The 27,971-nt window shown below is 44.7% G+C and overlaps 1 protein-coding gene across 6 annotated transcripts in view; it reads left to right on the forward strand.

Moving 5' to 3' along the window:
• The window catches only part of Fam13c (family with sequence similarity 13, member C), a 118,765-nt gene that overhangs the window by 17,972 nt on the left and 72,822 nt on the right, over window positions 1-27,971 (forward strand). For all 6 annotated transcript variants that reach the window (XM_017314101.2, XM_030245285.1, NM_001143777.1 and 3 more), the window contains one exon: window positions 19,211-19,329. In XM_017314101.2, the coding sequence (XP_017169590.1) occupies window positions 19,211-19,329 (119 nt within the window). The remainder of the gene's footprint in view (window positions 1-19,210; window positions 19,330-27,971) is intronic.

Consider the following 27,971-nt stretch of genomic DNA (forward strand, 5'->3'; position numbering starts at 1 on the left):
TCACTTTTTCCGAATAGACAAATGCATTATGCTGGATGGCGTGAACCCTCAAACTGTGGGTCAAAATAAGCTCTTCCTTCTGTGGCTCCTATCCCGTGTTTTATCACAACAACAATATCACCTGGTCAAAGAAGGAGCAGATACAGGAGTGGATGGATGTGGGCTCCCACGCCTCCGTAGTCATTGGCTTTCTGTGTGACTTAGGGAATCAAAGTCACTCCCTTATGTGCCTTTTCTATTTTCATAAGATGAAGATGATCAAATTTCTCTTAAGAGGTTTTTGAGGATTAGACGGTATGAGACCAAGCTCAGTGCTTGAGCACTTGTTTAATACCCAGAAAGCCTTGGGGTCCATCCCTACAAGTTAAAAATAAAACAGGTAACGATAAAAACCTACATGCTCAGCAACTTTTAGGAGTGGGGTACAAGTAGTTTATAGGATGTGTTATTACCATTTGGATGAGTATATATTAAACCTAAGTAGACGAATACCCTGACTTAAAGTAGACTGCTAACCGAACCAACAATCTGGAGCTTTAGTGATGTAAACCCACAAAGATGCACTTCTCCCGTATGCCGTGTAGCCTTGGTTGATTGATGGGAGGGCCCTGTTCACTGAAGTTAGTCAAGAAGCTCTGTTTAGAAAAACTGAGCACTTCCGGTTTTGAGTCTCAGAGAAATCAGGATCTGGAGGTTATTATGCTAAGCACTCGAAGTCCCACGGCTACAGGGCTACACTGAGCTTGTGTTCTCTCCTAATTAATTATCCAGAGCTGGTCATGTGCTAGCCTGCTAATTACAACCCTGCAATGCACTGGACCAGGAAGAAATGCTCTACACAGTGCTGTGGGGGACAGGGTATGACTGATGGCCAATGGCACAAATGACTGTCACGTTGTTTATTCAGAAGAGCGTCTAACCCAAGGAACACTATATTAGTTGGCCCTTTCCTCTTCTTCTGGTCCTTCAAAATACTGAAGTATTAATGATGTTAATGGCAAAGACCAGAAGAGAAAAGAGCAGTAATCAGCGTGGTTGTCATGTTATATTATTGAAGCGGGAGCTCAGGTTTCCTGCAGCATTCCATCAATTAAGCGCTCCCTTTATTCTGAGGAACAAGAAAAGGAGGTCTAGTTTTAAATACTCCCCATGGCCAAGTGAAACGTCAGAGCCCACGAATCTTGCTGTTTTATTTAGAGGGCAAAGAAAGAGTAGTCTTTCTAACTAGGTGCATGGCAACTAACCTTTGGATTGGGGACAGCTGTGAGGTGTGTCACAACTTGGAAGCATTCTAAAACGTGATATAAAAAGACTTCTAATAGGACGATTTGACCATCTGTATATCTGTGTAACATGGGAGCTGCGCTCCTACTTATCAACAATCCGCACCCTCCCGTGCTTAGTGACATTGTCAAGAACAGACCTTCATTCTTTTGACAAGATAGAAGATGGTTTAGTAAGTGCTGACACAGACTGTTCTGGAGCTAGGAGGAAAAGATGTTTAGAAAGTCTGGACAGCAGAAAAATAATGAGCTGACATTTTGGGTAACTAAGAATTGCCACTCTAAATGTTGTCAACTCTGGTTAGGTCGGACGGTGAGATTATGTCCATTGCAAGCCTGCAGTTTGGAGCTCTGCTTTTCAGCAAGGTATAGTTGCCAGATTAAATATAGACTGGCCTACTAAATTTAAATTTCAGATTAGTAATATTTTTAGAATAAAAGTGGTCTAAATATTATATGTTACTTAATTAAACTACTTAGCATAAACTCAAGGTTTTTCTGAAACGTAAATTCCTATATTTTATTGGCTAACTCTGGTGAACCTATCAGGAGTGACCATGCTACCTCTTCCTAGGGCACATTTGTACAATTGTACCTCTGCCACTCCAGACCTGTCAGAAGTTAGAATTTTCTTAGCAGGAATTGGAGAGATAGCTCAGTGGTTAAGAGCACTTGCTGCTCTTGCAGAGGACCCAGCATTAGATCCTAGCACCTATATGGTGCAGCTCACAATCACCCGGAACACCAGCTTCAGTAGATTTTACCGGCCTCTTCTGGCCTCTGGGGGTGCTGCACTCATATGCACATGCACATAAAATTAAACCTTTAAATAGTTTTTGTATACCTTTTGAGGATAAAGGTGATTTAATAAGGGGACTGTGTTAGGGTTTTATTGCTGTGAACAGACATCATGGCCAAGGCAACTCTTAAAAAGACAAACATTTAGTTGGGGATAGATTATAGTTTCAGAGCTTCAATCCATTATCATCATGGTGGGAAGCAAGGCATCATGCAGGCAGACATGGTGTTGGAGAAGTTTAGAGTTCTACATCTTGAGCTGAAGGCAAACAGGAGAAGACTGGCTTCTGGAGGCAGCCAGGAGGAGGCTCTCTCCACATTGGATGGAACCTGAGCATAGGAGCCTCAAAGCCTACCCTCATAGTGCCACACTTCCTCCAGCAAGGCCACACCTCCTCCAATAATGCCACACCTCCTAATAGTGCCACTCCCATGGGCCAAGCATATTTAAGCCACCACAGGGACACAATAGTTTGTGGAAATCAAGATTTGTTCCAGTATTTGTTTTCTGTCTAGAGTTTAAATCATATAAATACCCAGAGGAAAGTTGCTGACAGTCCGGATGAGGAGGTACCTAGAAGGGTTGAAACTCTTTACCCAGAGTTTTTGGACTATTACAGGCTCTGCCTTGCCTGGGTAGTGGCCATGATAACACAATAAGAAGTCTGTCTGTCTGTCTGTCTGTCTATCTATCTATCATCTGTGTGTATATATGTATGTATCACCTATCTGTGTATCTATATCTATCTATGTATCTATCATCTCTGTATCTATCATCTATTTATCTTATCATATCATATCATATCCATCCATCCATCCATTTTTTATTAAGAAGGCTGACTTCAACGAGCTACTTCTGTATTAAAATCATAAAAAGTGACACACTTTCTGCCACTGAAAAATAGTACCATGTTCTGTGCTCTAATCCTATTGAAGATATGCAGCCAGCCCAATCTTGCTGGTTTGGAATCTTGCAGCTTTTTACTGAGGCTTGTGTTGCATGCATACTCACACATGAGGACCACTGAACTCTAGTACCGTGTCCCATAGCTGCCTCTGGCATGGCTATCTTATCGATCCTCTGTGGTCATGGTTAGACTTGGCTTTCTCATCCAACAGGTCTTGACTTTGTCTGCAGAGAACGTTCTTGTCCCCCACGAACCTCCCAACTCCATGGCTTGATAAGCTGCAGTCACTAGAAATAGAGCATGGGGGCTGGAGGCTTGCCTTCCTCACCGTGCTGAGTAGTCGCACTGTTAGAATTGCTGGCTGGGTAATGGCAGGGGCCAGGGAAAGTTACTGCAGCCAAAGCTCACTCAGGTATCTGATTTGAGGGATGTTTAGCTGCAACTAACATTCAACCCCAGCAGGAAACTAAGGGTTAGAGCTAAGTCAGTCAACCAGCATGGCCTAAGCGTTATAGTTGACCCGTTCCCTTCACTGTCTTCCTGGTCTCTGTTTAGTTTGCACATTTATGAGAAAAAATGTGACGTGTATCCCTCTGTGTGGTTTATTTCATTTAACATGGTATTTTTCGGCTTCGTCCACTTTCCCGCAAGGGACATGAATTCCTGTTCTTATTTTCTTTACCCACTCATGTGTTCATGGGCACAAAGGCTCATTCCATCTCATGGCCATTATGAATAACACTTTAATAAGTATGGGAAGTGCCATTCTTTAATTTCATTTAATTTGATTTAATTTTGTTTTATCTGTTACATGCAGGGACTCTGACAGCTCTGATGACCTTTTCTACCCACGAGGAGAATTAAAAGACAGCAATTCCCTCCACCAAGCCCCCCCCAAAAAAAAACCCCCAAAACAACCCCCTTGTTGATTTCCCAAAGGTTTCACCCTTGTGCTAAACAAACAAACAAAACCCCCAAATCACAAAGCCCAACATCATGGGAAATTAGGAACCATAACTGGTGGGAGAAGTGTCTGTAGGGACAAGGATTGGTGGTTAGAGGAGTTGGTAGGCCATGTGCTGGGCAGGAATCACGGCGACTTCAGAGCTTGCTGTTCCATCAAGCCACTTACAGCTGTGTGCAGGCCTGGGTGGTGCAATGGTTAGCAATTACAGTTTGATTACATTGATCAAAGCACTCCCTTGCGTGTGTGCAGCAGGGGGCAGCTTCCATAGACCGGAGGCTGGCATGGAATAAAAGAGAAGAAGGAAGAGGGAAAATAAACTCTCCCTCCTTTCAAGGTGTTTGCCTGGAATGACTTCACAGTGACGAAAACGTCTGACTAGCGAGAGTGGACTCAAGGTAGATTCAGGGTTGTCAGTCAGCATGAAGATGCCTCAGGCTCATGATGGGTCAGTCAAAGGCTCTAATCTCTGGATGGTAGGCACAGAATTCTGATTCGAAACATCGTGGAGGCCTTTGTGGACTCCATTTTTAAAGAACCATTTTTTCAAAACTCAAAACTTGGTAGCTACGACAATTCTTCAGCTTTATTCTGCTTTCCAAGAATTGAACTCTCAGTATTTGGTTCATGTCTTCGAAACGACACAACCGGAGCTTATGACGGTATCCATTTATGGGATGCTCCGCCTCTGAATACATTTTGCTGACTAATTGCTTTTGGAGTTGGTTTACTTCAACGCTTCTTCCTGTGGTCAAGGTGGAGGTAACTGATTTCTGATGCTCCATGCATCTCTGCGCTTACTCCATCTTAACACTGGTTGATGGTGGCTTCTACACTGGGTGTCTGTGTGCAGCCTTGCCTTGAGTGTCAGAAGCAATAACTCATTTAAGTCTCATAACGACCCCTGGAGGTCCATTGGCTCTCACGGTCCCTTTTTGCCATTGAGGAAATGGAAGAGCAGAGAGAATTCATTTGCTCCAGGTCATAGCAACTGAATAAGAGGCTGAGAGGGGGAGGTACTAGACGGTGATGAAAACATCTGACTAGCGTTGGTGGACTTCATCCCGGTGATTGCATTAAAAGCTGACTTGGGCTGCTTATTGATTTGGAGGGCATATTAAACACACAAGGAGTTATCAATGCCCACAGTAAATGGTCTCTACTGAGTTTGCATGTGTCTAGAACGTTGGAGGAGAAAGCCTGCCTAGACTCAGGAGAAGGGGAATTTCCTTCCAACTCTAGGAGATTAGGTCTAATAAATAATGCATTATTTATGTGTACAGATGTTTTGCCAGCATGTATGTCTGTGCAGGGCATATATACCTGGTGCCCACATTGGCCAGAAGAATACATCACATCCCCTGGAACTGGACTTACAGCTGTGAGCCAGCATGTGGGTGCTAGGAATCGAATCCTGGTCCTCTGGAATTGCAGCCAGGGTGTTCAACCACTAAACCATCTCTCTAGTTCCAAGGTCCAAATTTTTCTATGTGAAAAAGAGTTTTGTTTTGTTTTTCCAACTTACAGTTACAGACACTTATTGTGAGGAAAGCAAGAGAGGAACTTTAAACAGCTAGTCGCATCACACGTACAATGAAGAGCTTAGAGAAATGAGTGCAAGCATGCTCGCTTGCTTACCAAGGTCTAATTTTTAATAGAGAGATCCATTAAAGAGGTGGACTTCTTCAGACCTCCTTGTGTTTGTTGAGAAGAGATGGGGTGGGAATAGAGAGATACTCTGGTGTCATCAAAGACCCTTCGTAGTATATAAATACTATGATTTGTCACTTTCTATATGACAGTCTTGAGGCATTAAGGGGATACTTGTGTCTCAGGTACTGTCTAAGTTGAGTTTTACTGCTGTGAGCAGACTCCATGACCAAGGCAACTCTTATAAGGACAACATTTAACTGGGGCTGGCTTACAGGTTCAGAGGTTCAGTTCATTATCAAGGCCAGAGCATGGCAGCATCCAGGCAGGCCTGGTGCAGGAGGTGCTGAGAGTTCTACATCTTCATCTGAAGGCTACTAGGAGAAGACTGGCTCCCACATGATTAGGAGGAGGGTCTTCAAGCCCATGCCCACAGTGGCACATTTCCTCCCACAAAACTACACCTGCTCTAACAAGGCCATGCCTCCAAATAGTGCCACTCCCTGGACCAAGCCTATTCAGATCACCACAGGTAGTAGTGACCAGGGCAGTTCTGTTTAAGTGTAGTGTAGGAGCAGAAAGTAGCAAGGTAAGTTTCTGCCTATTTCATAGAATTGTGGAATTCTGTCTGTCTTTATGCTTCTGGGAGCTGTTGTCTGCAGAAGCTGACACAGGCTGATAACAGGTTTCTTGAGTTTAAGCAGTTTTATTTAGGATGAAGAATGAAATCTGAAGTAATTGGTGACCAGGTAGACTATGTGACCTTTAAGGTCTGACTTTTTTAAAGTTACAGTTGTAGAAGACACACTGCTCCAAGTATTAATTTACCACCAACTTGGGTCATGGTGGGATGGCAAACTGCAAAGATCATAGACATTAAAACTAGGTTTTGAACTATCAGAACATCCCAGGGTGTTCTCACTCCCCCCTCCCCCTTTACTATGATATCCAGTATCTTTATACAAGGTACCTTGAAACACTCTTGTTGGCGTGATGCAGAGAGATGCAGAGACTTGTGCTTGTCGCTCGGATGGATGTAGAATCCACCCAGGAAGAGACAGTGATACCTACAGACATGGCCTTTCCCATCCTGTCTGGTGGAAGCAAAGTGTGTCATTTTGCTTGTATTTGGATCCCAGTGTGGTACCTCTGATGACCTGTCTGTAAAATGAGGGATGACCTACTTGTAAGTCCTTTTGGAGATTAAATGAGGTAATCCTTTCGAGCACTTACCGCAATGGTAATGGGAGATACCTGGTAAGAGATCAGTAGGTATTAGAACGAGAGCCACGTACCATGGCTGTCACATCCTACTATGTTGTCACTGCAGTGAGGATGAAAATGAAGATGTCTTTTCCTCTTAGGAAAATGCTGGTGTTTTTCCTGGCCCCGGTGACAAGGAACCATTAAAGTCATTGGTTTGGGCAGGGTTTGTGTTTCTTTTAGTCAGCGCACATGACAGTGGACCTAGTTGTAGAGGAAGAGACGAGCTTAACTCTAGCATTTGTACTTCTTTGACTTTACAGTCAGTAGTACTCCAGCTTTGCTCCTGCAGTGAAAGGCAACCAGGTATCCAAAGGTTTCACTTGTGACTGTAAGGTTCTCAGCCTGGTAATCTAAGATCATGAAGCTGTCTGCCCTGCTCAGGAAGTCTTTGTCCCTTAAATGATGGCTTCCCCTTGGCTTAGCATGCAGTAAATTGGGCTTTCTGTTCAGCTCTTGAACTGGGACTTCCTCCCCCAAAGATAGAGATCTGTATGAATGATAGAGGGTCATGAATATGGGGCCATATGGGCAAGTTCACCCAGTGGATCCAATTTATGCAGTAGAAGTTTCTTAGTGGAAAAAATGATAGGGAAGGAGGTTTCCAAAGCTGAGAGAATACACTATACATGACGAGAGAGCACTGATGGGCGTGCAAAGGGGTCCTGTCACGTGTCACTTGCCACATCTGGGCTGTCATACATGGAGGAGAGGTGCACATGCAGTTGGACTGCAAACACCCCATAGAGGCTGCACTATAAGGATTGTGGATTTTATCTCTCCTACTTAGCTTCAGCCACCAGTTTGACAAGCCAATTTTTATCGGAGGGAGCATCAGCTGAGGGGTTGACTCCATCAGAGAGGTTTGTGGGCATTTCCATGGAGGCAGTTCCCTTGACCGTTGATTGATGTGGGAGGACTCAGCTTGCTGTGCTGGTGCCATCCCTGAGCAGGTGGTCCGGGGTTACGTATGTGGGCACGGTCCACAGGGAGCCAGGCTGGAGGCAGCATCCTTCATGGTCGAATGAGCCACAGAGCAAGGCAGTGGGAGGCATCCTTCACAGCTCCTGCCTTTGTTCCTACTTGAGTTCCTGATCTGATTCCCCAAGGTGATGGATTGTGACCGATGATAAACCCGAGTAAACCCACTCCACAGTTGCTTTGACCATGGCATTTATCACAGCAACAGGAAAGAGAACTAGGTCACCATCCAAGAGTGGTTTCTTGTCTAGGATCTTTTCGGACATTTCCCAAGTCTGAGCCTTATTTTAAGAGGAGGTGTCTTTGGAAACCCTCCATACAGAGCATAGTTCTCCTATTTTGGCCACCATGCTTCAGACTTATGCATAGAGAATTTCTCATAGGGGGAAAAAATCAGACCCCTCCCTCACCATACAGAGAAGAAGAAAAAGCCAATGTATGCTTTCCCACCCTCCCTGTCAGGACATGGGGCACCTTGGATTTGGTCACCTGCCCCATTCTTGGCTACAGAATGTATAGCTCATAGAAGGGGGTTCTGGGGTGGAGCCCATGTAGCAGTACGTGAGATCTGAGTGGATGCAGTGGTTGTAGTATGTAGTGTAAGCATTGGACCGTGGTGAATTACTAGTCATCAATCACGTGGCCTCATATTTTAAAAAAGGTTTAAGTTCAAATACGTGTGTGTGTATATACATACATACACACATATATATACACATACGCACACATATATACACATATACACACATATACATATATACACATATATACATACACACATATATACATATACACACACACACATATATACACATACACACAAATATATATGCACATATACACTCATATACATACACACATATACACACATATACACACATGTACACATACACACATATATACATATACACATACTTACACATATATACATATATATATACACACATATCACATATATATCCACACATACACATATACACACATATACATACACACACATATACACACATGAATATTTTGCCTGCATGTATATTGATGTACCATTTATGTGTGTCTGGTGCCTGTGGAGGTCAGAGCAGGGCATCGGGTCTCTTAGAACTGGAATACAGAGAGGTATGAGCTGCTGCCATTTGTGTGCTGGGAACTAAACCCAGGCCATATGGAAGAATAGCCAGCAATGCTCTTATCCAATAAGCCAGTTCTCCAGCCCCATGTTCTTATATTTTAATATCATTTAAATCAAGATGCCTTCTACAGCAAATACAGTACAGTTTGATAACAAGCATTTAATTAACTTTTTAAAAGAAAAACCAACTGTGGCCTCAGATCAGCAGCTTGGACTTGGTACTCAGGGTTCTAGTGAAGCCCCCAGCTGGGTCAGTGCTGAGCTCATTTTAGAGTCCTCCTGAGTTCATAGCCTTGGATGCTGGTTCTCCAACCCAAGTAATTTTCCCTCCTTCCCTCCCTCTCTCCCTCCCTCCCTCCCTCCCTCCCTCCCTCCCTCTTCCTTTCCTTTCCTTTCCTTTCCTTTCCTTTCCTTTCCTTTCCTTTCCTTTCTTCTTTTTCTTTCTTCCTTTCTTTCTTTTGACTCATTCTCCCTTTATTCAATCATTTAGTTTTTTCTTATCATTTCTAGTTAAGAGTCTAGACCCTTCTTTCATGACGTCATTTTGAGACTGCAACTGTGTTAATTATGTTTCTTGTTCCTAAATAAAAGGAACGTAAGGAAGTTCTAGAGAGTAATGGAGTCCGCGGGCCCACTAGGCGGCCAGCCATATCGGGTCCGCAGGCAGGGAGCCCAGAGAATGAGGGTTGTGCTCTCTTTGCCTCTTCCCTTTTATCCACTCCAGCCTGAGGTGCTGCTGTATGGATCCAGGGCAGTCTTCCCACCTCTGCTACCCGTGGTCATCTCGCACAGGCGGGCTTAGCGATGGTCTCCTTTGCAATTCTGAAGCCTGCCAAGTTGCTAGTCAGTATGAACCATGATCGATTCATGTCTTTTGGTTTTTGGTTTTTTTTGTTTTGTTTTGTTTTGTTTTTAAGTCAGGGCCTGTTTATTAATATTTTTAAACTTTTTTGAGATTTAAGTTTTTAATTTGTATTTAATATGCATAGGTGTCTAGCCTATGTGCATTCTGTGCATCGAATGTTCATGCCACCTGCAGAGGCTAGAAAAATTAATATTAGAGTTACTGAGTGTTGAGAGGGTTTTAAACTACTATATAGGTTCTGGGAATCGAGCCCAGACTTCTGGAAGAGCAGTTGCTGCTCTTAATCACCGAGCTATCGTCTCTCTGGACCCTGTTAATGAATTTTAACCAAAAGGAAAAAAAAATGACTCTCAAAACTGTGTCCTGCTAAATTATTCATGTTAGGAATTCATCAGCAAATAGTTACTGGGTATCTGTTACAGATCTTATGGAGAACAAGTCCTTCGAGGGAGGGACCCTTGTGAAGCTTCCGTTTCTACACGTGTCTGTTGGTTGGCAGTGGCAAACTATCAGCAAAGAGAGTGAAGCATCGTTACCATAAGGCCATACCTACTCTGATAAGGCCAACAAGAATGGGCGAGATTGCAAGCTTTCCTCTCATAGATTTGCTTCTGTTATTCTTGCTATCACTGGCCTGGTGTGGTTCTGTCCCCTTTAACCATCCACCAGCTCTAAGCCCTGTGGAAATGAGTTTGAAGCATGGCCTATACGTTAGAAATACTGGGCACCTTCATCCCATCTGTGGGTGCTATATTGAGTGCTGTGCTGTGTTATGTTCCTGTTTTCTTTCATTTTGGCTGCTGTGTTTCGTCTGACTTACAGCCTTCCTGGAAGAAGAGTCAGTACAATTAATATTTTAATCTCATAGCTTTTCTTAGGCTTTCCTCCAACCCACATCAACAGCTCCTTCTGGGCTGGGAGATGGCTCAGTCAGGAAAATGTTTCCCGTGCAAGCATGTAGACATGACTTTGGATTCAGGCAGAAAGCCATGTATGGCAGTGGGCCTGTAGTCCCAATTCTTTGGAAACAGAGACAGGCAGATCCTGGAGGCATGCTGGTCAGTCAGCCTTGCCTAAGGGTGAATATATGAGAGAACCAAACTCAACAAGTAAGGTGGAGATAAATTGAGGAAAACACTTGATATCAACCTCTTGTCTGTAGTCTCTACATGCGTCCTGGTTTGAATATGCTTGGCCAAGGGAGTGGCACTATTAGGAGGTGTGGCCTTGTTGCAGTAGTGTGTCACTGTAGGCATGGGCTTTGAGACCCAACTCCTAGCTGCCTGGAAGCCAGTCTTCTCCTAGTTACCTTCAGATGAGGATGTAGAGCTCTCAGCTCTGCCTGTGCCATGCCTGCCTGGACACTGCCATGCTCTCACCTTGGTGATAATGGACTGAACCTCTGAACCTGTAAGCCAGCCCCAATTAGATGTCCTTATAAGAGTGGCCTTGGTCATGGTGTCTGTTCACAGCAATTGAAACCCAAACTTAGACAACATGCATCCTTCGACAGGCTTGGGAACTTTTACCCACTGGGGTATCTTGTTGACCCAGCATACAGCTCTTGCATAGAAGACCCTTATTTGGAATAGTTCAGTCCAACATGTCTTCTCATCTTTGGAAGTGAAAGCTCTATACGTTCTGCTTGTGTCTGAGAAGTGCATCAGCCGGCTTTGGATCACTCTAATGAAAGACCGGATGCAAGCTTCTTTAAAAGTAAATAGAGGGGACTTTAGCTCTCAGCTTTTTACATTTACAATCCAGGATTGGGCCACGGTGGTGGCCTTGTACTTGACTCTGCTAATAGAAGTGGGGATTGGTACATGGCAGCTGGAATTTATGCAGGAGTATATGGTCCCCTGGGGAAGTGGGGCAGAGAGCAAGTGTGATGCAATCCTTTCAAAGGCAAAGACAAACCTATGTCTTAAGGTTTTATTGCTGTGAAGAGACTCCATGACCAAGACAATTCTTATAAGGACAACATTTAATTGAGGCTGGCTTATAGGTTCAGAGATTCAGTCCATTATCATCATGGTGGGAAGCATGACAGCATCCAGGCAGACATGGTGCTGGAGAAGGAGCTGAGAGTTCTACATCGTGATCTGCAAGCAGTAGAAAGAGACTGTGTCCCATGCTATGCTGTGTTGGTGTCTTGCCTTGCCCCTTCCCTTCCCTTCCCTTCCCTTCCCTTCCCTTCCCTTCCCTTCCCTTCCCTTCCCTTCCCTCCCCTCCCCTCCCCTCCCCTCCCCTCCCCTCCCCTCCCCCCCCTCCCCTCCCCTCCCCTCCCCTCCCCTCCCCTCCCTTCCCCTCCCCTCCCCTCCCCTCCCCCCCCTCCCCTCCCCTTCCCTTCCTTTTCCTTTCCTCTTTTTCTTTCCTCTTTCTTTCCTCTTTTTCTCTCCTCTTTCTCTCCTCTTTCTTTCCTCTTTCTTTCCTCGTTCTTTCGTCTTTCTTTCTTTCTTTCTTTCTTTCTTTCTTCCTTTCTTCCTTCCTTCCTTCCTTCCTTCCTTCCTTCCCTCCCTCCCTCCCTCCCTCCCTCCCTCTCTCCCTCTCTTCTTTCTTTCTTTCTTTCTTTCTTTGATTTGTTTTTTGAGTTTTATATTTCTCTTCCTTCCAATCTTTATTCCACCCTAATCCCTTTCATGCCCCTACCCCCACCCCAACACTCGGTAGAAGAGAAAGAAGGTTAGAGGGAAAAGGGGCTGTAGATCTCTTTAGGCTTCTTCCTGCTGACTAGGGTTGTTGGGTTTCTTGGAGCAAGGCCAGTCTTTGTAGTCAGGATATCTCCTCTCTTTGCCTATGTCCACTTAACAAACCGCAACAATAGCAGCCAGGAGCAGCAGCCTCCTCTTCTCCTGAGTATCTCCAGGCCCTCTTGGAGCTGACATTTATTCCTTGCCCAGAGTCCCCAGAACTCCAAACATAAACTCTCTGCAGCTAGCAAAAATCATGCCCTCCTAGAGCAGGAGAGAATCAGAGTTAATGGCTGAGGACAAACTGAAACAGCTCCGTTTCCCACACCTGGGATTAAAACAAAAACTTATGCACATCACATAACTGGGTTTTTTAAGAAACCAAAAATCTCACTACAACACTGGGTGGGTGGGGCTTTAGCAAAGGAGAGTTCAAAGCCAGGCCCCACAGTGACACAGTTCCTCCAATAAGGACACACATACTCCAACAAAGACACACCTCCAATAGTACCACTCCCTATGAGCTAAACTTTAAAATTTGTGAGTCTATGGGGTCACACCCATTCACACCGCCATACCTAATGATTTAGGAACTTCCTGCAAAGGCTTACAGGACCAAAGCTCCTCCCAGGGCCATCACTATGGTGACCAAGCTCTTACCCATAGCCAAAGTGGCTATAAGACTCAACTAGGAAACCAGATGTAGAAGCCTCTGCATGTGGGCTCTTGTTTTTTGCTGTATTATAGACAGTAGACTTTTAAGAAACTTGTCCCCAAAGCCTCAATCTTGAGGAATGCTAAAGAGGAAGTATTGTTCCCTAGACATTAAGGACAGGGCATCTCAATAAAGGTTGTCAAGTCCTAACTGCTGGTAAAGTTTGCGATTCTAGGATTGCCACTGTTTTCAATGTTGGTTCTCTTGAGACATCATAGTGTCCTTTCCTGGTCAGAATCTCCCTCCTGACGATCAGTTTATGTTCAGTTTGCCAGTCCAGTGTACCATCTCATATCTGCTGCTATTTCTTCTCATTGAACCTCTGGTCCCTGAAGTCATAGGATTTCCCAGTCTGTTGAGATCTCCATTCAAAGAAAGAAGTGAGCACACGTGCGCAGAGGAGAGAGAGAGAGAGAGAGAGAGAGAGAGAGAGAGAGAGAGAGAGAGAGGAGAAAGATAAGAAAGATATACACACACAGACACAGAGAGAGACAGAGACACAGAGAGACAGAAAGAGACACACAGACACACACACACACACACAGAGAGACACAACAGAGAGAGAGAGAGACACAGAGACAGAGACAGACAAGAGAGCAGAGACACAGAGAGACAAAGAGAGAGACAGACAAACAGAGAGAACTGTTGCTAAGCCCAGGGAGAATTGAAAGCATCCTTAAAGAGGCAGCTTGGGCCTACTTGCTGGTTGATCATGCTCCTCTTCCAATCCACAATGTCTGGACCCATGGAAAGCTAGGCACACATTTCTTGATCAGCTTGCTTAGCGACCCAGTGCCCAAGGCTGTGAACCCTTGCTTGATGCCTTGTTTTGTTCGACTCTTGGAAGGAGCTTAACGTTACACAAGTAAATTGAAGGCCAGTGGATTTAAATATGCTCAGAAATGTCTGAGAAAATTTCTGATTTGAATTTTATGAGACCATCATCCCTAAAAGTTTGTTTTGAATAATGATAAGGCAGAAAGAAAAAAAAAAACCTACTGAAAAAAATGCATACTTGACAAACACCCAAGTGCTCACATAAAGCCATCCTTGAAAAGTCAGGCTAACACAGGGATGCCGCTGGAAGAATCTGCATTTTGCCAGTGCTAATGGCTATGTTTAGTAGTTTATTTTTTTTCAGTAGAACAAGCCTTGCCTGAGGCCAGGCTTTCCCAGGCTCAGTCCAGCTGCAGCACACTAGAAGGTGTGGGTGGAGAGAGAGATGCCCTGTAAAGAGGTCTATTGCCTCGATGCATGCTTTGCCAAGCTCTGGAGTACTAGTCAGGTAAGTGTGGGGAAGACAGATCGGACACTCTGCTTTCATGCACTAGCGTGGGAGGAGCCCGTTGTGGAAAGCTGTCTCCTTGGCCTGAGTGGCATGGCTGTTGCCCTCCAGAACTATTAGCATCTCTGATTAATAGTCAGAGACCTGTGTAAGATTGGGCTCGTTAGCTTTCCAGCGTGGGGTGGGGGTGGGGTGAGGGGCTCACCAGGCTTTTGAGCCTTTCCTGAAGATCTATAAGCAGTTAATGGTTGCTTGGGAGTAGGGGCTCATGAGACCCTGCCCCTCCATAAGGATTTATCATTAGGGACAATTTGCTACTGGGGAGGGGCTCATTAGCCTCTTATCAAGTTTCTCTATGGATAGTTTAATGATTCCTCTGCAAAGGGGCTCATAAACTCCCCCTTGATTTGTAATCAACTAATGGATTACTAATGGAGGGGTCCATGAAGCCCCTGTCAGAGTTACTATTGCTACAGTGAAACTATTGTTACAGCATGACCAAAAGCAACATGGGGAGAAAAGGGCTAATTTCACTCACAGTTCCATATTACAGTTTATCATCAAAGGAAGTCAGGACAGAAACTCACACAGGGCAGGAACCCTGGAGGCAGGAGCTGATGCAGAGGCCATGGAGGGATGCTGCTTACTGGCTTGCTTCCCATGGTTTTCTCTGTCTGCTTTCTTATAGAACCCAGGGCCACCAGCCCAGGGATGACACCACCCACAACGAGCTAAGCATTTCCGAATTGGGGAAATTAATTGGTTATTAATTGGGGAAAAAATGCCTTGCAGCTGGATCTCATGGAAGCAATTCTTCAAGGGAGTCTCTTTCCTCTCTCATGACACTGGCTCACATCAAGTTGACACACAAGACTAGTGCAGCCCCCATATGCTTATATTTTTTTGGATGTTTGATATCCCATTTGTGGAACTATTTGGGAAGGATTGGGAGGTCTGGCCTTATTGAAGGAGGTGTGTTACTGGGGGATGGGCTTTGAGGTTTCAAAAGCCCATGTTAGGTCCAGTTTGTTTACCCTCCCCTACTTTGTTGCAACTTGTTGATGAGATATAAGCTTTCATCCTCTGTTTCACATCTGCCTGCCACCGTCCTCTCTGCGATGATGATAATGGATTGTCTTGGTTAGAGTTTTACTGCTGTGAAGAGACACCATGACAGAGGCAACTCTTAAAGGACAACATTTCATTGGGGTTGGCTTACAGGTTCAGAGGTTCAGTCCGTTATCATCAAGGTGGGAGCATGGCAGCATCCAGGCAGGCATAGTGTGGGAAATGCTGAGAGTTCTACATCTTCATCTGTAGGCTGCTACGAGAAGACTGGCTTCTAGGCAGTTAGGATGAGGGTCTTAAAGCCCACACCCATAGTGACACACCTACTCCAACAGGGCCAAACCTCTTAATAGTGAGACTCCCTGGGCCAAGCATATGTAAACCATCACATAAATTAACCCTCCAAAACTGTATGCAAGTCTTCAATTAAGTGCCTTCTTTTATAAATTGTCGTGGTCATGTATCTTCACAGCAACAGAACCGTAACTTTAATAAAGGACAACATTTAATTGGGGCTGGCTTACAGTCTCAGAGATTCAGTCCATTATCATCATGGCAGGAAGCATGACAGCATACTAAGGGAGTGGAGAATTTTACATCTTGATCAGAGGACCACCAGAAGGAGACTTGTCTTCCGCAGGCAGCAAGGAGGAGACTTGATTCCACATTGGGCAGAGCCTGAGCACAGAAGACCTCTAAGTCCTGCCTACACAGCAATTCACTTCCTTGAACAAGGCCACACCTCCTCCAATAAGGTCACACTTCCTAATAGTGATATTTCCTGTGACGAAAGCATTCAAACACATGAATCTATGGGGCCAAGCCTATTCAAACCACCACACTCACCTAGTATTTGACAGAGAGAACTCTTCACGAATGGAAAACTTTATGGTGGATCATGGTTTTATTAGCATTTTTCTACCCACCTTCTCTCACGAACGTGGACAGAGCACCATGGCAGCGGGACCTTCACAGCAGTAGATACTAGAGCTAGAGGCTGGTTTGCATTTCTTAGCAGACAGGAGAACAGAAGATGTAACCAGGAAGCGGCCAGGAATGATACACTCTCAAAGACTCCCAGCCACCTATATCTGTCAGCAAAATTCAACATCTTGAATCGCCCATGCCTGCCTCCTGGAATAACACCACCAGCTGGACATCAAGAGCCCAGTGCAAGAGTCCACAAGGAATGTTTCACATCTGCTCCATAATGACGCCATTCCAAGAGCCTCTGCGGGCAAGAGGCAGGAAGGTGTAAGTTCCTGGAAAGAGGCAGCCAGACTGGGAGTAGTTCTTTGTCAAAATACCCAAGGGAGCTAATTCTTACTTCCCACTCGATTTCCTCTGAGATGTTCACTGAAGACTTTTTCTTACAATTCTCTCCCCACTTCAGAGCCCCTATTCAGTCGTCGTATGGGGCAGAGACGGAAAACAAGTATGGAAGCCACATATGATCGATCAATCTTGTCCTCTACTACCAGCAGGCCAGCTGTTAGTGTCTTTCAGTGCAGCTGAGCCCACACGGGTGGCGAATGGATCGTTGAAAGATGTCGAGACCAACTCTGGATCTGGATTAGGGAGATTAGGACTAAAGTATGGGCTCTGTAGCTCAGCCAAGTAACATGGAGTGGTCCAGTTTTATTTTGAATTAAGCACTGAATTGACTTTATGGTCTCTCTTAATGAAAGCCACTTTAAATAATTCAGTTTTTCTTAGCTTAATATGAAATTATATAATTTCAGTGATTTGAGGCCTGTTAAGTTGCAAGCTGTACTTGTTACTAATTTAGTAGGTGAACAGAAATGTCTACTGTCAAGGGAACAGTCTTAAAAATGTATAAATGGGGCTGGTGAGATGGCTCAGTGGGTAAGAGCACCTGACTGCTCTTCCGAAGGTCCGGAGTTCAAATCCCAGCAACCACATGGTGGCTCACAACCATCCGTAACAAGATATGACTCCCTCTTCTGGAGTGTCTGAAGACAGCTACAGTGTACTTATGCATAATCAATCAATCGAACAATCAATCAATCAATCTTAAAAAAAAAGAATGCTATACCCTGCAAAACTATCAAAAAATGTATAAATGTCAGGTATATATTTCAAAGTCCTTTTGAATTCATCTTTTGCATAAAAGGCCATCGTCCTAGCTTGGGTAGGTCTCTCTCTCTCTCTCTCTCTCTCTCTCTCTCTCTCTCTCTCTCTCTCGGCAGGGTTAGTTGTAGCATGAATGTTTTTGTATTATTCACTGCGGCTCAGCCCTCAGAAGGGTTTTTACATCAGTGGCAATGACACCGTGGGCACTTGGGAATTGGGGTCTGTGTGGATGCTGGGTAAACTGATGGGCATAATTACATACAGTGGAGAGAGAGCAGGCAGACATGGGACTGGAGTACATGGGACAAGTGTGCCTTAGTGTTCAGACTCGCTTTAAGTTATTTCTTCATACAGAAAGAACATTTTTCTCTGTTATAGAAAATTTGGGAAATCTATATGGAACCCTAAATGTAGCAAAAATGACATCTTCACAGAGAATTATTAAGATTTTAGTTTAGCTCCTCCCAACCTGTTTGTGTCTGTGAGTATTCAGACATTATTTTCCATAAGAATGAATATCTTGTAAGTGTTGATATGTTAAATTTATAGCTATTATTATGAGGTATTCTATAATGTTCTTTAAAAAACTATTTCATTTGGGCTCAGCAGTTAAAAGCACTTGTTGCTTTTTTAGAGGCTCTGGGCTTGGTTCTTAGCATCCACATGGTGATTCACAATCATCTGTAATTCTCTTAGGGGGTTGAAAGGGTGAAAGAACAAACCGACAAAGTAGCCAAAGTCAGACTACAATGGTCTGTCCATGACTGCATTTTTTTTTTTTTAAGATTTACTTATTTTAAGTATATGAGTACACTGTAGCTATCTTCACATACACCAGAAGAGGGCATTGGATCCCATTACAGATGGTTGTGCGCCACCATGTGGATGCTGGGAATTGAACTCAGGACCTCTGGAAGAGCAGTCAGTGCTCTTAACCACTGAGCCAGCTCTCCAGCCCAACCATCTGTAGTTCTAGTGCTGGGCATCCAATACCTCTTCTGGCCTCTCTCTGGATACCCAGCCAGCATGCACCTGATGCATACCTACATGTAGGCGAAGGACTCCCAAAACACAGGAATCTCTAAGCATGTTTTAACTCTTTAACACTATGCCTCTGTGCATGTGTGCACACTTGAGTGCAGCTGCCTTTGGAACCTAGAATGGTGGGATCCCTCTGGGCCTGGAGTTATAGACAGTCGTGAGCTGCAAGTATGGGTGCTGGGAACCGAACTCACATCCTCTGCAAGAAGAGTACAAACTCTTAACTGTTGAGCCATCTCTCTTGTCCCTACTATATAATTTGTAATGCCTAAAAAATCTTTTATTTTTGGAAGTGGTATCCCCCCCCATAATCTCAGGTCATCAATTGAGTGGGAGAAAAAAAAATACCTATTAAATTTGGTCATTGAAATGTCTCCTTGCCTCTTGCCCTGAACTGAGCCCAGCCCAGAGGTAGTGCCATGGAAATGACTGCCTCAGACAGCTCATCTGTAGGATGACTACTTTTTTTTGTCTTGTAGGAGACAGAGCATGTGGTACCCAGCCAGTCAGAGTGCCAGGGCAGAGCAGGAACACCGGCTCATGAGAGTCCACAAAGCAGCATCTTCAGGTGCCAGGAAACGGTGCGACTTCAACCAAGGTGAGTGAGCCTTTGTTCAGAAGCTACACATCATCTCTAGTTTGCTTCCTAGATGTGCTGACCTGTATCAGCATGTGAGTCAAGGATTCCTGACTTTATTGGCTTTCCTCACAGTCAGGGAAACTACTTAAAGGGGCCTTGAAGGGAAGAAGCCCATTGCATTAAAGAGAGAGGCTCAGGGCTGTCCTCGTCTTCTGTTTGAAGATCGCAAGTCCTGAGATTCAGGGAGGATAGGGTGGTAGGTCTGTTTGTGGAGGAGAATTTGTGTAGCCCATTGTTTTATGGCTGAGAAAATTCAGTGCTCATTTGTGATCTCTGTCGATCCCGACGTTTAATGATGGTGGTCGAATCCACACCATGCCAGTTGCTTTTGACTGAGATCACAGTAGGTCTCTATGGGCTCAGAGATCAGTTGCATGGAGGACCTGAGCCTGAGAGATGCTAAATAAGTTCCCTTAGCCTGGTCTGGCACAAATAAAGAACTGAGCTGGAGTGAGCACCTCCAGCGCGTGATCCTGGCAGGACAGGTGTAGTGTCTGTGTCGACGTATGTGTTGTCGAGTGACCTCAGTCCAGAAGCAGCCCAGGACTGGCTTCAGTCCCACTAGACCTCCTTAGAGAGAGCTCTGAATCCAGAGCCAGGATATGGGTGGAAAGCTGCCTACAGAAGGTTGGCATGGCCCTCTGACAGGACCTTGGCATGGCAGCTGTCTACGGAAAGTCTCTTCTGGAAATAAACAGAAGGAAGGATTCAACGGCTTGTTCTGTGAGCCGTCTTGTAGCACCCTGCTCTTGGATCATAGTAGCCTTCACTCAGGGGACGGGGAGTGCTCTGCCTCTGAGCGTGACCTTTAGGAATTTGTTTTTGAAGGCAGTGCGGTCTGAGTCATAAAGAGAACGCAGCCTGGGCCCAACATACTAAATTTAGGAGCATAGAACCCTGAAAGGGACGGTCCACTCTTTGAAGTGGAGTCATGGCCGCCATTTGACTCTGCTGTGGTTGGAGTGGGGAATTTCTCCCATAGGTTTATATGGTTGAACCCTTGTTACCTCTAGGAAGGTGGGTCACTAAGGGGAGGTCTTAAGACTTTAGAGCCTGCACCCCGCTCTCTGTTTTCTCTGTGCTTTCTGACTGCACATGCAACATAACGACCAGTTTTAAGTTCTTGTCACCCTGCTTTTCCCACCATGATGACCTTTGTCCCTTAAACAGTGACCCAAAGTAAGTCTTCCTGCTGCATGTTGCTTCTTGCAGGGATGCACCCTCCTTCTGGGTCATTGCCTATTTTATAGATTGTTTGACCTCAGGAACTCACAGTTGTACGCTCTGTTATTTCCTCACCGATGAGGAGTCTGTCCCTCCTGTTTGAGGCTTTACTCTAACAGACCTCTTTTCATCTGGGCTTGACTCTGTTGTGCAGTGACCGGCTCGCCTGTTCTCCCACCCCAACAGCCTGATGAAGGCTGTTCTCAGCCAGAATAAGGTCAGCCCATTCCCATGCATATTTCAGAACAGCACGGAACAAACAAAAAAAACCAACCAATCCCAAAGCTAAAGCATGCATGCTTGTGTATGGAACATGGGGTATGGTCCTTTGGGTGTGGGCGTTTAGCAGAGGCTAATGGGGAAATGGCATTAGCCAGCTAAGCTTCTCCAGTTCAACAAACTGGAAACCGTGTTATGTTGTATGTGTGGTTGGGATGTTAACTGGGAATTTTACTGTGGTCAGAAAAAAGGATGAGGGTGTTTGGTGATCATTTGCGCATGACCCGCTAAGAAAAAGTATGGACCTGGATGGTTCCAGGAGAGACCGGATAGAGCAGGAGTTCTGAATTATTGGGGTTGGTGAGTTGTGCTCAAAGGTGATGATTGAAAAAAAAAAAACGTGATATGGGCTGGAGAGATGGATGGACCAGTGGTTAAGACCATTGACTGCTCTTCCAGAGGTCTTGTGTTCAATTCCCAGCAACCACGTGATGGCTCACAACTATCTGTAGTGAGATCCGATGCCCTCTTCTGGTGTGTCTGAAGACAGTGTACTCATATACATGAAATAAATAAACTAAATCTTTAAAAAAAAAACATGATATACACCTGTGTATATGTATATAAGACTTTGAAAAGTTCCTAGACTATTAACTGTGAGGAAAACCAGGCGTTGAGTCACCAGTAAGCTTTCCTAATTCAGTGAGCCTGCTGCAGTCCTCAGCGCCTTCTGGTTAGCAATTCTCCAGAGATCCCTGCCATCCATCCTCCAAGCCTCTGTGCCTGACTTTCTCCTTTCCACAGGATCTAGCTTTCTGAGCTCGTAGCATTCCAGAATATTCTGTGCGCTGTGCTGCTGTTAGCAATCACAGGGTCTTGTGCTAAGTCACAGGTCATGAGTGATGTCATGCCAGTTAGGACTAGTCCTGTTGGTTTCCCAGCTAGATTAGACTGGCAGCACTCAGCTATGGAGTCATTGAGCACAACCATCGTGTTGTTACCCAGCGACAGTCTCAGGGAACTTTTAAAAACCTCAAAATATTACAGGAATCATGTAATGGGATGACCAGGTGAGATGAGATCTCTGGGTGAACATATCTTTGAGTCCAGTATCTCACATTCATCACAATAGGCCCAGTTGTATCAGCCCAACACATGGCTAGACTCAGGCATATGTGCGTCCTCCTCCTCCTCCTCCTTCTCCTTCTCCTCCTTCTTCCTTCTCCTTCTCCTCCTTCTTCCTTCTCTTCCTTCTTCCTTATTCTCCTCTTTCTTTTCCTCCTCCTCCTTATTTCTCCTCCCTCCGTCCTCCTCTTTTCCCTCCCATCTTCTTCCTCCCTCTTCTCATCTTTCCCCTCTTCTTCCTCCCCCCTTCTTCCTCCTCCTCTTCTCATTTAAAAGGCGATTTTTATTTTTTTAAAGATTAGCAACTTTTTGGTAAGTATACAAAATACAAAAATAATTAACTGGGTCTCATTGTGACATTGTTATTCATGCAAATCACTGTAATGAGACTTTGTCACATTTTCTCCTCTATGCCACCCCTGCCAAACCCCAGTGTGCCTTCCTCATTGTAACATCGCCCTCTGGCTTTGTGTATGTGTGCGTTTAAATCTTGGTTCCACATCAACAGAATGTGATAGTTGTTTGTCTGTCTGTCTGTCTGTCTGTCTCCCTCCCTCCCTCCCTCCCTCCCTCCCTCCCTCCCTCCCTCCCTTCCTTCCTTCCTTCCTTCCTTCCTTCCTTCCTTCCTTCCTTCCTTCCCATAGCACTTGAGGAAAAGGGGACCTCACCTGAGGAGTGGCTTCCATTGGAATCACCTAGGAGCATGTCCATGAGGGCATTTTCTTGACTGCTAATTGATGTGGGAGTGCCCAGGCCACCATGGGCCATCCTAAGGCAGGTGGATTCAGGCTGTATAAGACAGGTAACTGAGCAAGCCAGCAAGCAGTGTTTCACCAAGGGCTCTGCTTCAGTTCCTGCCCCCAGGCTCCTGCTTTGGGTACCTGCCTTGGCTTCCCTTGATGATGGAATATGGAAGCCAAATAAGTAAGCAAACCCTTTCCTCCCACATTGCTTTAGGTCATGGTGTTAAGACAGTAACAAAAAGCAACAGGGGATCCAGTATCCTCTCTTGTTCTCTCTTTAAATCCCTTCTCTCTCCTAATAGTTCCCTCTACTTTGACACCATATTCTTTTTTTTTAAAAGATTTATTTATTTTATGTATATGAGTACATCATTGCTCTCTTCAGACACACCACTAGAGGGCATCAGATCCCATTACAGATGGTTGTTAGCCACCATGTGGTTGCTGGGAATTGAACTCAGGACCTCTGGAAGAAGAGTCAGTGCTCTTAACTGCTGAGCCATCTCTCCAGCTCCCAATGCCATATTCCTTAGATGTATGCATGTCTGTATTTAAATGAAGACTATGTATGAGAGAAAACATGATTATTGTCTGAATCTGGCTTATCTTACCTGACATGATCTCAAGGTTCGTGTGTTTTTCTGAAGGTTATATAATGATGTTGAAAGTGATATTTTCTTTGTCATTCATCCACGGATGGACATTTAGACCAGTCCTATTTCCTAGCTATTGAAAACAGTGCAGCAATAGTCACGGAAGTGCAAATACATCTGTAGGGTGTTGACTTTTTTTTAGTCTTTTGGGTATCTGTCCAGGAGTGGTATGACATGTTGCTTGTACTTGAGGTTTGTGAGGAACCTCTTCTGTGATGTCTGTAGTACTGCACGGCTCTGCGTCACAGCTACTCGTGTCTCGTGTGTGTCTCCCCACACCCTCGTCAGCATTTGCTGTCCCTTCGTTTACTCTTATATGTGTGTTGTGTGTGAGTACACGCATGGGTGTGCACGAATGTGTGCACGGGGGTCCTGAAGAAGCCAGAAGCCAGAAGAGAACAGTGGACCCTCTGGAGCTGAAATTAAAGAAGTAGTTACGAGCTCCCTCACAGAGGTGCAGGTAGCCAAACTTGGGTCCTCTGCAAGTGTGAGCCGACACTGTTAACCACTGAGCCAAGTCTCCAGCCTGAATCATTTGTTTTCTTGATTGGGGTCATTCAGGCTGGGGTGAGTTGAATCCCAATGTAGCATTCATTTGCTGGCTAAGAGTGGTTGGGGATTGGTACCAATGCTTTGAATTAATCCCCCCTCCCCCAAAATTGGGACTCTGAGTGTCTAAACCCTGAAGGTCTTTGTCCCCAATTGGTTTTTGATCAATCTATAAAGAGCCAACAGCCAGTGGCTGGGTAGGTAGGCAGAGGTAGGACCTTTAGATGTGCATGGGCTAGGAACTGGGAGAAAGGAAGGAGAGAGAGAATCTCCATGACTCGGGGGGGGGGGGGGGGGGATGGGACGTAAGAGCTGCAGGAGTGAAAGCCAACCAGTCATGTAAGAATTCAGCTAAGTGGCCACTGGCAGCATCCCTGATTGGGCCTGGGGTAGCATGGGAAGTTTTAGGTATCTCAGGAGTACTGGAGGGTATGTTTGCTAGCAGGGGAAGGTTTAGGAGTGTCCAGCCTTTGAGATACTCATTGTATGTCAAAAAGTTAACTGACGTGTCTGTGTGTCTGTGTCTGTGTGCCATTTGAGAGTCCAGATAGCTCCTGGGCGGGTGAGTGCATGCAACCCGCAGGGAGCCAAATTAGTGTAGCCAAACTTGCAGCTACAAAGGATGTTAACCAGTTTTTCATTTGATTATTGACCATTTGTGTTCTCTTAAGAACTGCCTCCCTTCATTTCCCCATTTATTAATGAAGTTATTTGGTTTTTTTTGTATTTAATTTTTATCTCTTCATTTATTCCAGATATTAATACTTCATCATGTGTATAGTTTGTAATGCTCTCCTTTTATTCTGCAGGTATTCTTTTCTCTTTGGCGATTGTTTTCTTTGCTGGATGGAAGGTTCTTAATTTCATGTGATTCCCATAATTCAGTCATAATCTCGAGTTATCAGAGTCCTTCTCAGAACGTCCTCACCTGGGCTTATATCTTGAAATGTTTTCCTGGATAGTTTCAGAGTTGCAGGTCTTAGATTAAGGTCTTTAATTTTTATTTTTTGGTATAGAATAAGAAATAGGGTTTTGTTTCATTCCCTCACATGTGGATATCCAGCCTGTCTAGCACCACCTATTGAAGAGGCAGTGTTTTCTTCAATGTATGTTCTGACTGTGTTCTTGAAAAGTAGGTAGCCATAGACAAATGGGTTTAGTTCTACATCTTTTACTCTTGTCTTCTACGTGTCTGTTTTTTTGTTCTTTGTTTTTGTTTTTGTTTTGTGTGTGTGTGTGTGTGTGCTAATCCCTGTTTGTTGTGATTGTTACGAGGCCTCTGCAGGGTAATCTAATTTGATCTCCGCTGTTGTGATGGTAGCACCAATAGATTTCTGATGGAGACATATATAGACATATATAGTAACAGGATCCTGCCAGACTCTGGTCTGGGTCAGAAATGCTTGAAGAAGTCGGAATGGAATCTCAAGAGGGTAAAGTGCTACGTTCTTGGTGTTGGGAGAACATTAAAGTAGTGAGTGTCAAAGATCATTCTGTGACAAAGGCCTTGAAGGGGCCATTCATGTTTGGGGTAATTGTGAAGGGTAGTCCTCAGGGACTTCGTCAGTCCTTGTAGCTATGGTGAGTTCTGGAGCTGCTGGAGACAGAGGACTAGATGCTATATCTGCATCTCAGATGCTGGAGACAAGGGACTAGATGCTATATCTGCCTCTTAGGTACTTTATACCCACAGCCTGATGCATTGACAAAATTTGGACATATCTTTTTTTTTTTTTTTTTTTTTTTAATGTCAGTGTGACAAATGATCACCATGATCACCAACTGTGGCCTAAAATAACACTCTTAGGTCTTTTAGGTTAAAGTGAGAAAAGTATGGCGTCCTGTCTGAATGCACAGAAGGTCCTATGATGGGCGCAGGCAAAGGCTGAGGTTAAGGACATCTTGGGTGGTTATTACACTGTACCTTTTCAGGAACAATTCCTAAAACATTTGTTGGGGGAACTCTTTTTAAAAAAGTTTTGAAACTGTTATCTTGATCTCCTCTTCTTGTAAGACTCCCATGGCTGTCTGGAATGTTCTCTTAGCCACCTCAGGTTATTTTAGCCTCCTCACTCCACTTGGCCTCCTGCCCATCTGCCCTTCCTGCCCCCGTCCTACATCCCTCAGCAGTACAAATACAGCGCCTATGTGGATGTGTAGTGAGGGGACACATTCGACTCCCACAGTGTTGTAAACGATTATGAGTCTGTTTTGAAAAATCTAGAGTTTTCAGCTTTTGTTTGAAAACTTCCAAGAGTGGGGCTGCCTGGCGTATGCATACCTTGCCTCGGTATGCATACCTTGCCTCGCACAGATATAGTGATCAGACAGTCTCCCTGACCCCGCCCCCCATTTACTTATGCTGGCTACTTGGCATTTGATTAAGGATGCCTACTTCAATCCTCTTCCTGGCAACTGCTCATCTTGCGAGCTCCAGCTAACTCCTCATCTAGAACGCAGAGGCCAGCAGTGTTTTTTTTTGTTTGTTTGTTTGTTTTTTTTTTTTTTTTTTGAGACAGGGTTTCTCTGTATAGCCCTGGCTGTCCTGGACCTCACTTTGTAGACCAGGCTGGCCTCGAACTCAGAAGTCCGCCTGCCTCTGCCTCCCGAGTGCTGGGATTAAAGGCGTGGACCACCACGCCCGGCCCGGCCAGCAGTGTTTTAAAGACCCTTTTCTAGTTGACAGTTTACATGTTACCACGGACTTTTGGTGCCTCTGAGTACTTTTCAGATGTTTGGCTACTCTGGATGCTCCTCTGTGTCTGGTATTTAACGAGATCAGTACACCTAGAGAATTGCTTTTCCCCTCGGAACTAGAAAGCCCACCAATGGCTTACCACACACAACCCAGAGAGGCTGTGGCTTCCTTCGGTTCTCACTCCCGTGGGTTCCAGGGCCAAGACAAGAACTGTAAATCAGTTTAGAGCAACTGCATGAATATGCATCAGTTTAACTGAGGTTTATTGCTAAAGCCTATGCCTTCAGCTATGAGAAAAGAGGGGGAATTCAGGAATCTCAGAGACTGCTAATGAAGGTGGGGATTTCTTCCCCAGCCCAGTGAATTTACTTTGGAGAGTGATTAACTCACTTGTATTTAAAATACTGTATTAAAATTTATGACAAAATTAAGCCTTCAGTGTCATTAAAGACCTCCTCTGTATCAACAGGAGCTGTTTCTCAGCAGCATTGGTATTAATTAGGCCGGTGGCTAAACTGGAAGCTCACTGGCTTCTTTATCTGTGAGTCCCCAGTTTTCCAGGGAGCCGTGGACCCTGCGCAAGCATAATAGCCTTTGATGCTTTTCCTGTTTCTCTGTTTGTGATCCTTTAGATGAAAGGAAAGCCTGAAAGCTTTGTTGCTTTTTGGAGAGAGGAAGTTTTCTTGGCAGCTACTTTTCCTTGGGGGGAATAAAGCCTTTTATCTTTTGTTTTGAGACAGTGTGTGTGTGTGTGTGTGTGTGTGTGTGTGTCTCACTAGTTGTTTTTATTTAAAAAAATTTTTTTTTAAAATAGAAGTGAGCAGATTCCTAATGAGTTCCGCTTGAAGGAGAAAAGATGTTTAAGAGGCGAGCGAGCGGGACAGAGCTTTCTAGCAATACAAAAGGAGCTATCCCCATGCGCATGCGTGGACTGTTCCAGGGCAGGGGCTCTGAGCATTCCCACACCTGCTTTCTCTTTATTGAGCTACTTGGGTTCTGTTTGGTGTTTTGTGAGAAGGGCAGGGATGAAATAGAAATAGCAAATAGCTTCTCTTACTGATGTCAAGACTCCCTAGTACACGCTTGGGTCATGAGCGGGTTCTCTGGGGTGTGTTTCAAACAGCAAGTCCCAATCCCACTTCCTTCCTCCCCTATAGACACAGACCAACCTGTGAGATACAAGAACATTTGCATTAAGAAGTTCATGGTCTTACAGGTGACCTTGCTCGTCTTGGTCTTTTTTATTTTGTTTCTTGGCTAATGAGAGCAGAGTCTCATTAGCCATAAGTATTCCCAAAATCACTCCATGGCTGAAGATGCCCTTGAACTTGTGATCTCCCTGCTTCCGTCTCTCAGGTTCTCTTCTAATATAAAGAGTTGGTTCTTCCA

The sequence above is a fragment of the Mus musculus genome, chromosome 10 (genome assembly GCF_000001635.26).
Source record: "Mus musculus strain C57BL/6J chromosome 10, GRCm38.p6 C57BL/6J".
Classification (NCBI taxonomy): domain Eukaryota; kingdom Metazoa; phylum Chordata; class Mammalia; order Rodentia; family Muridae; genus Mus; species Mus musculus.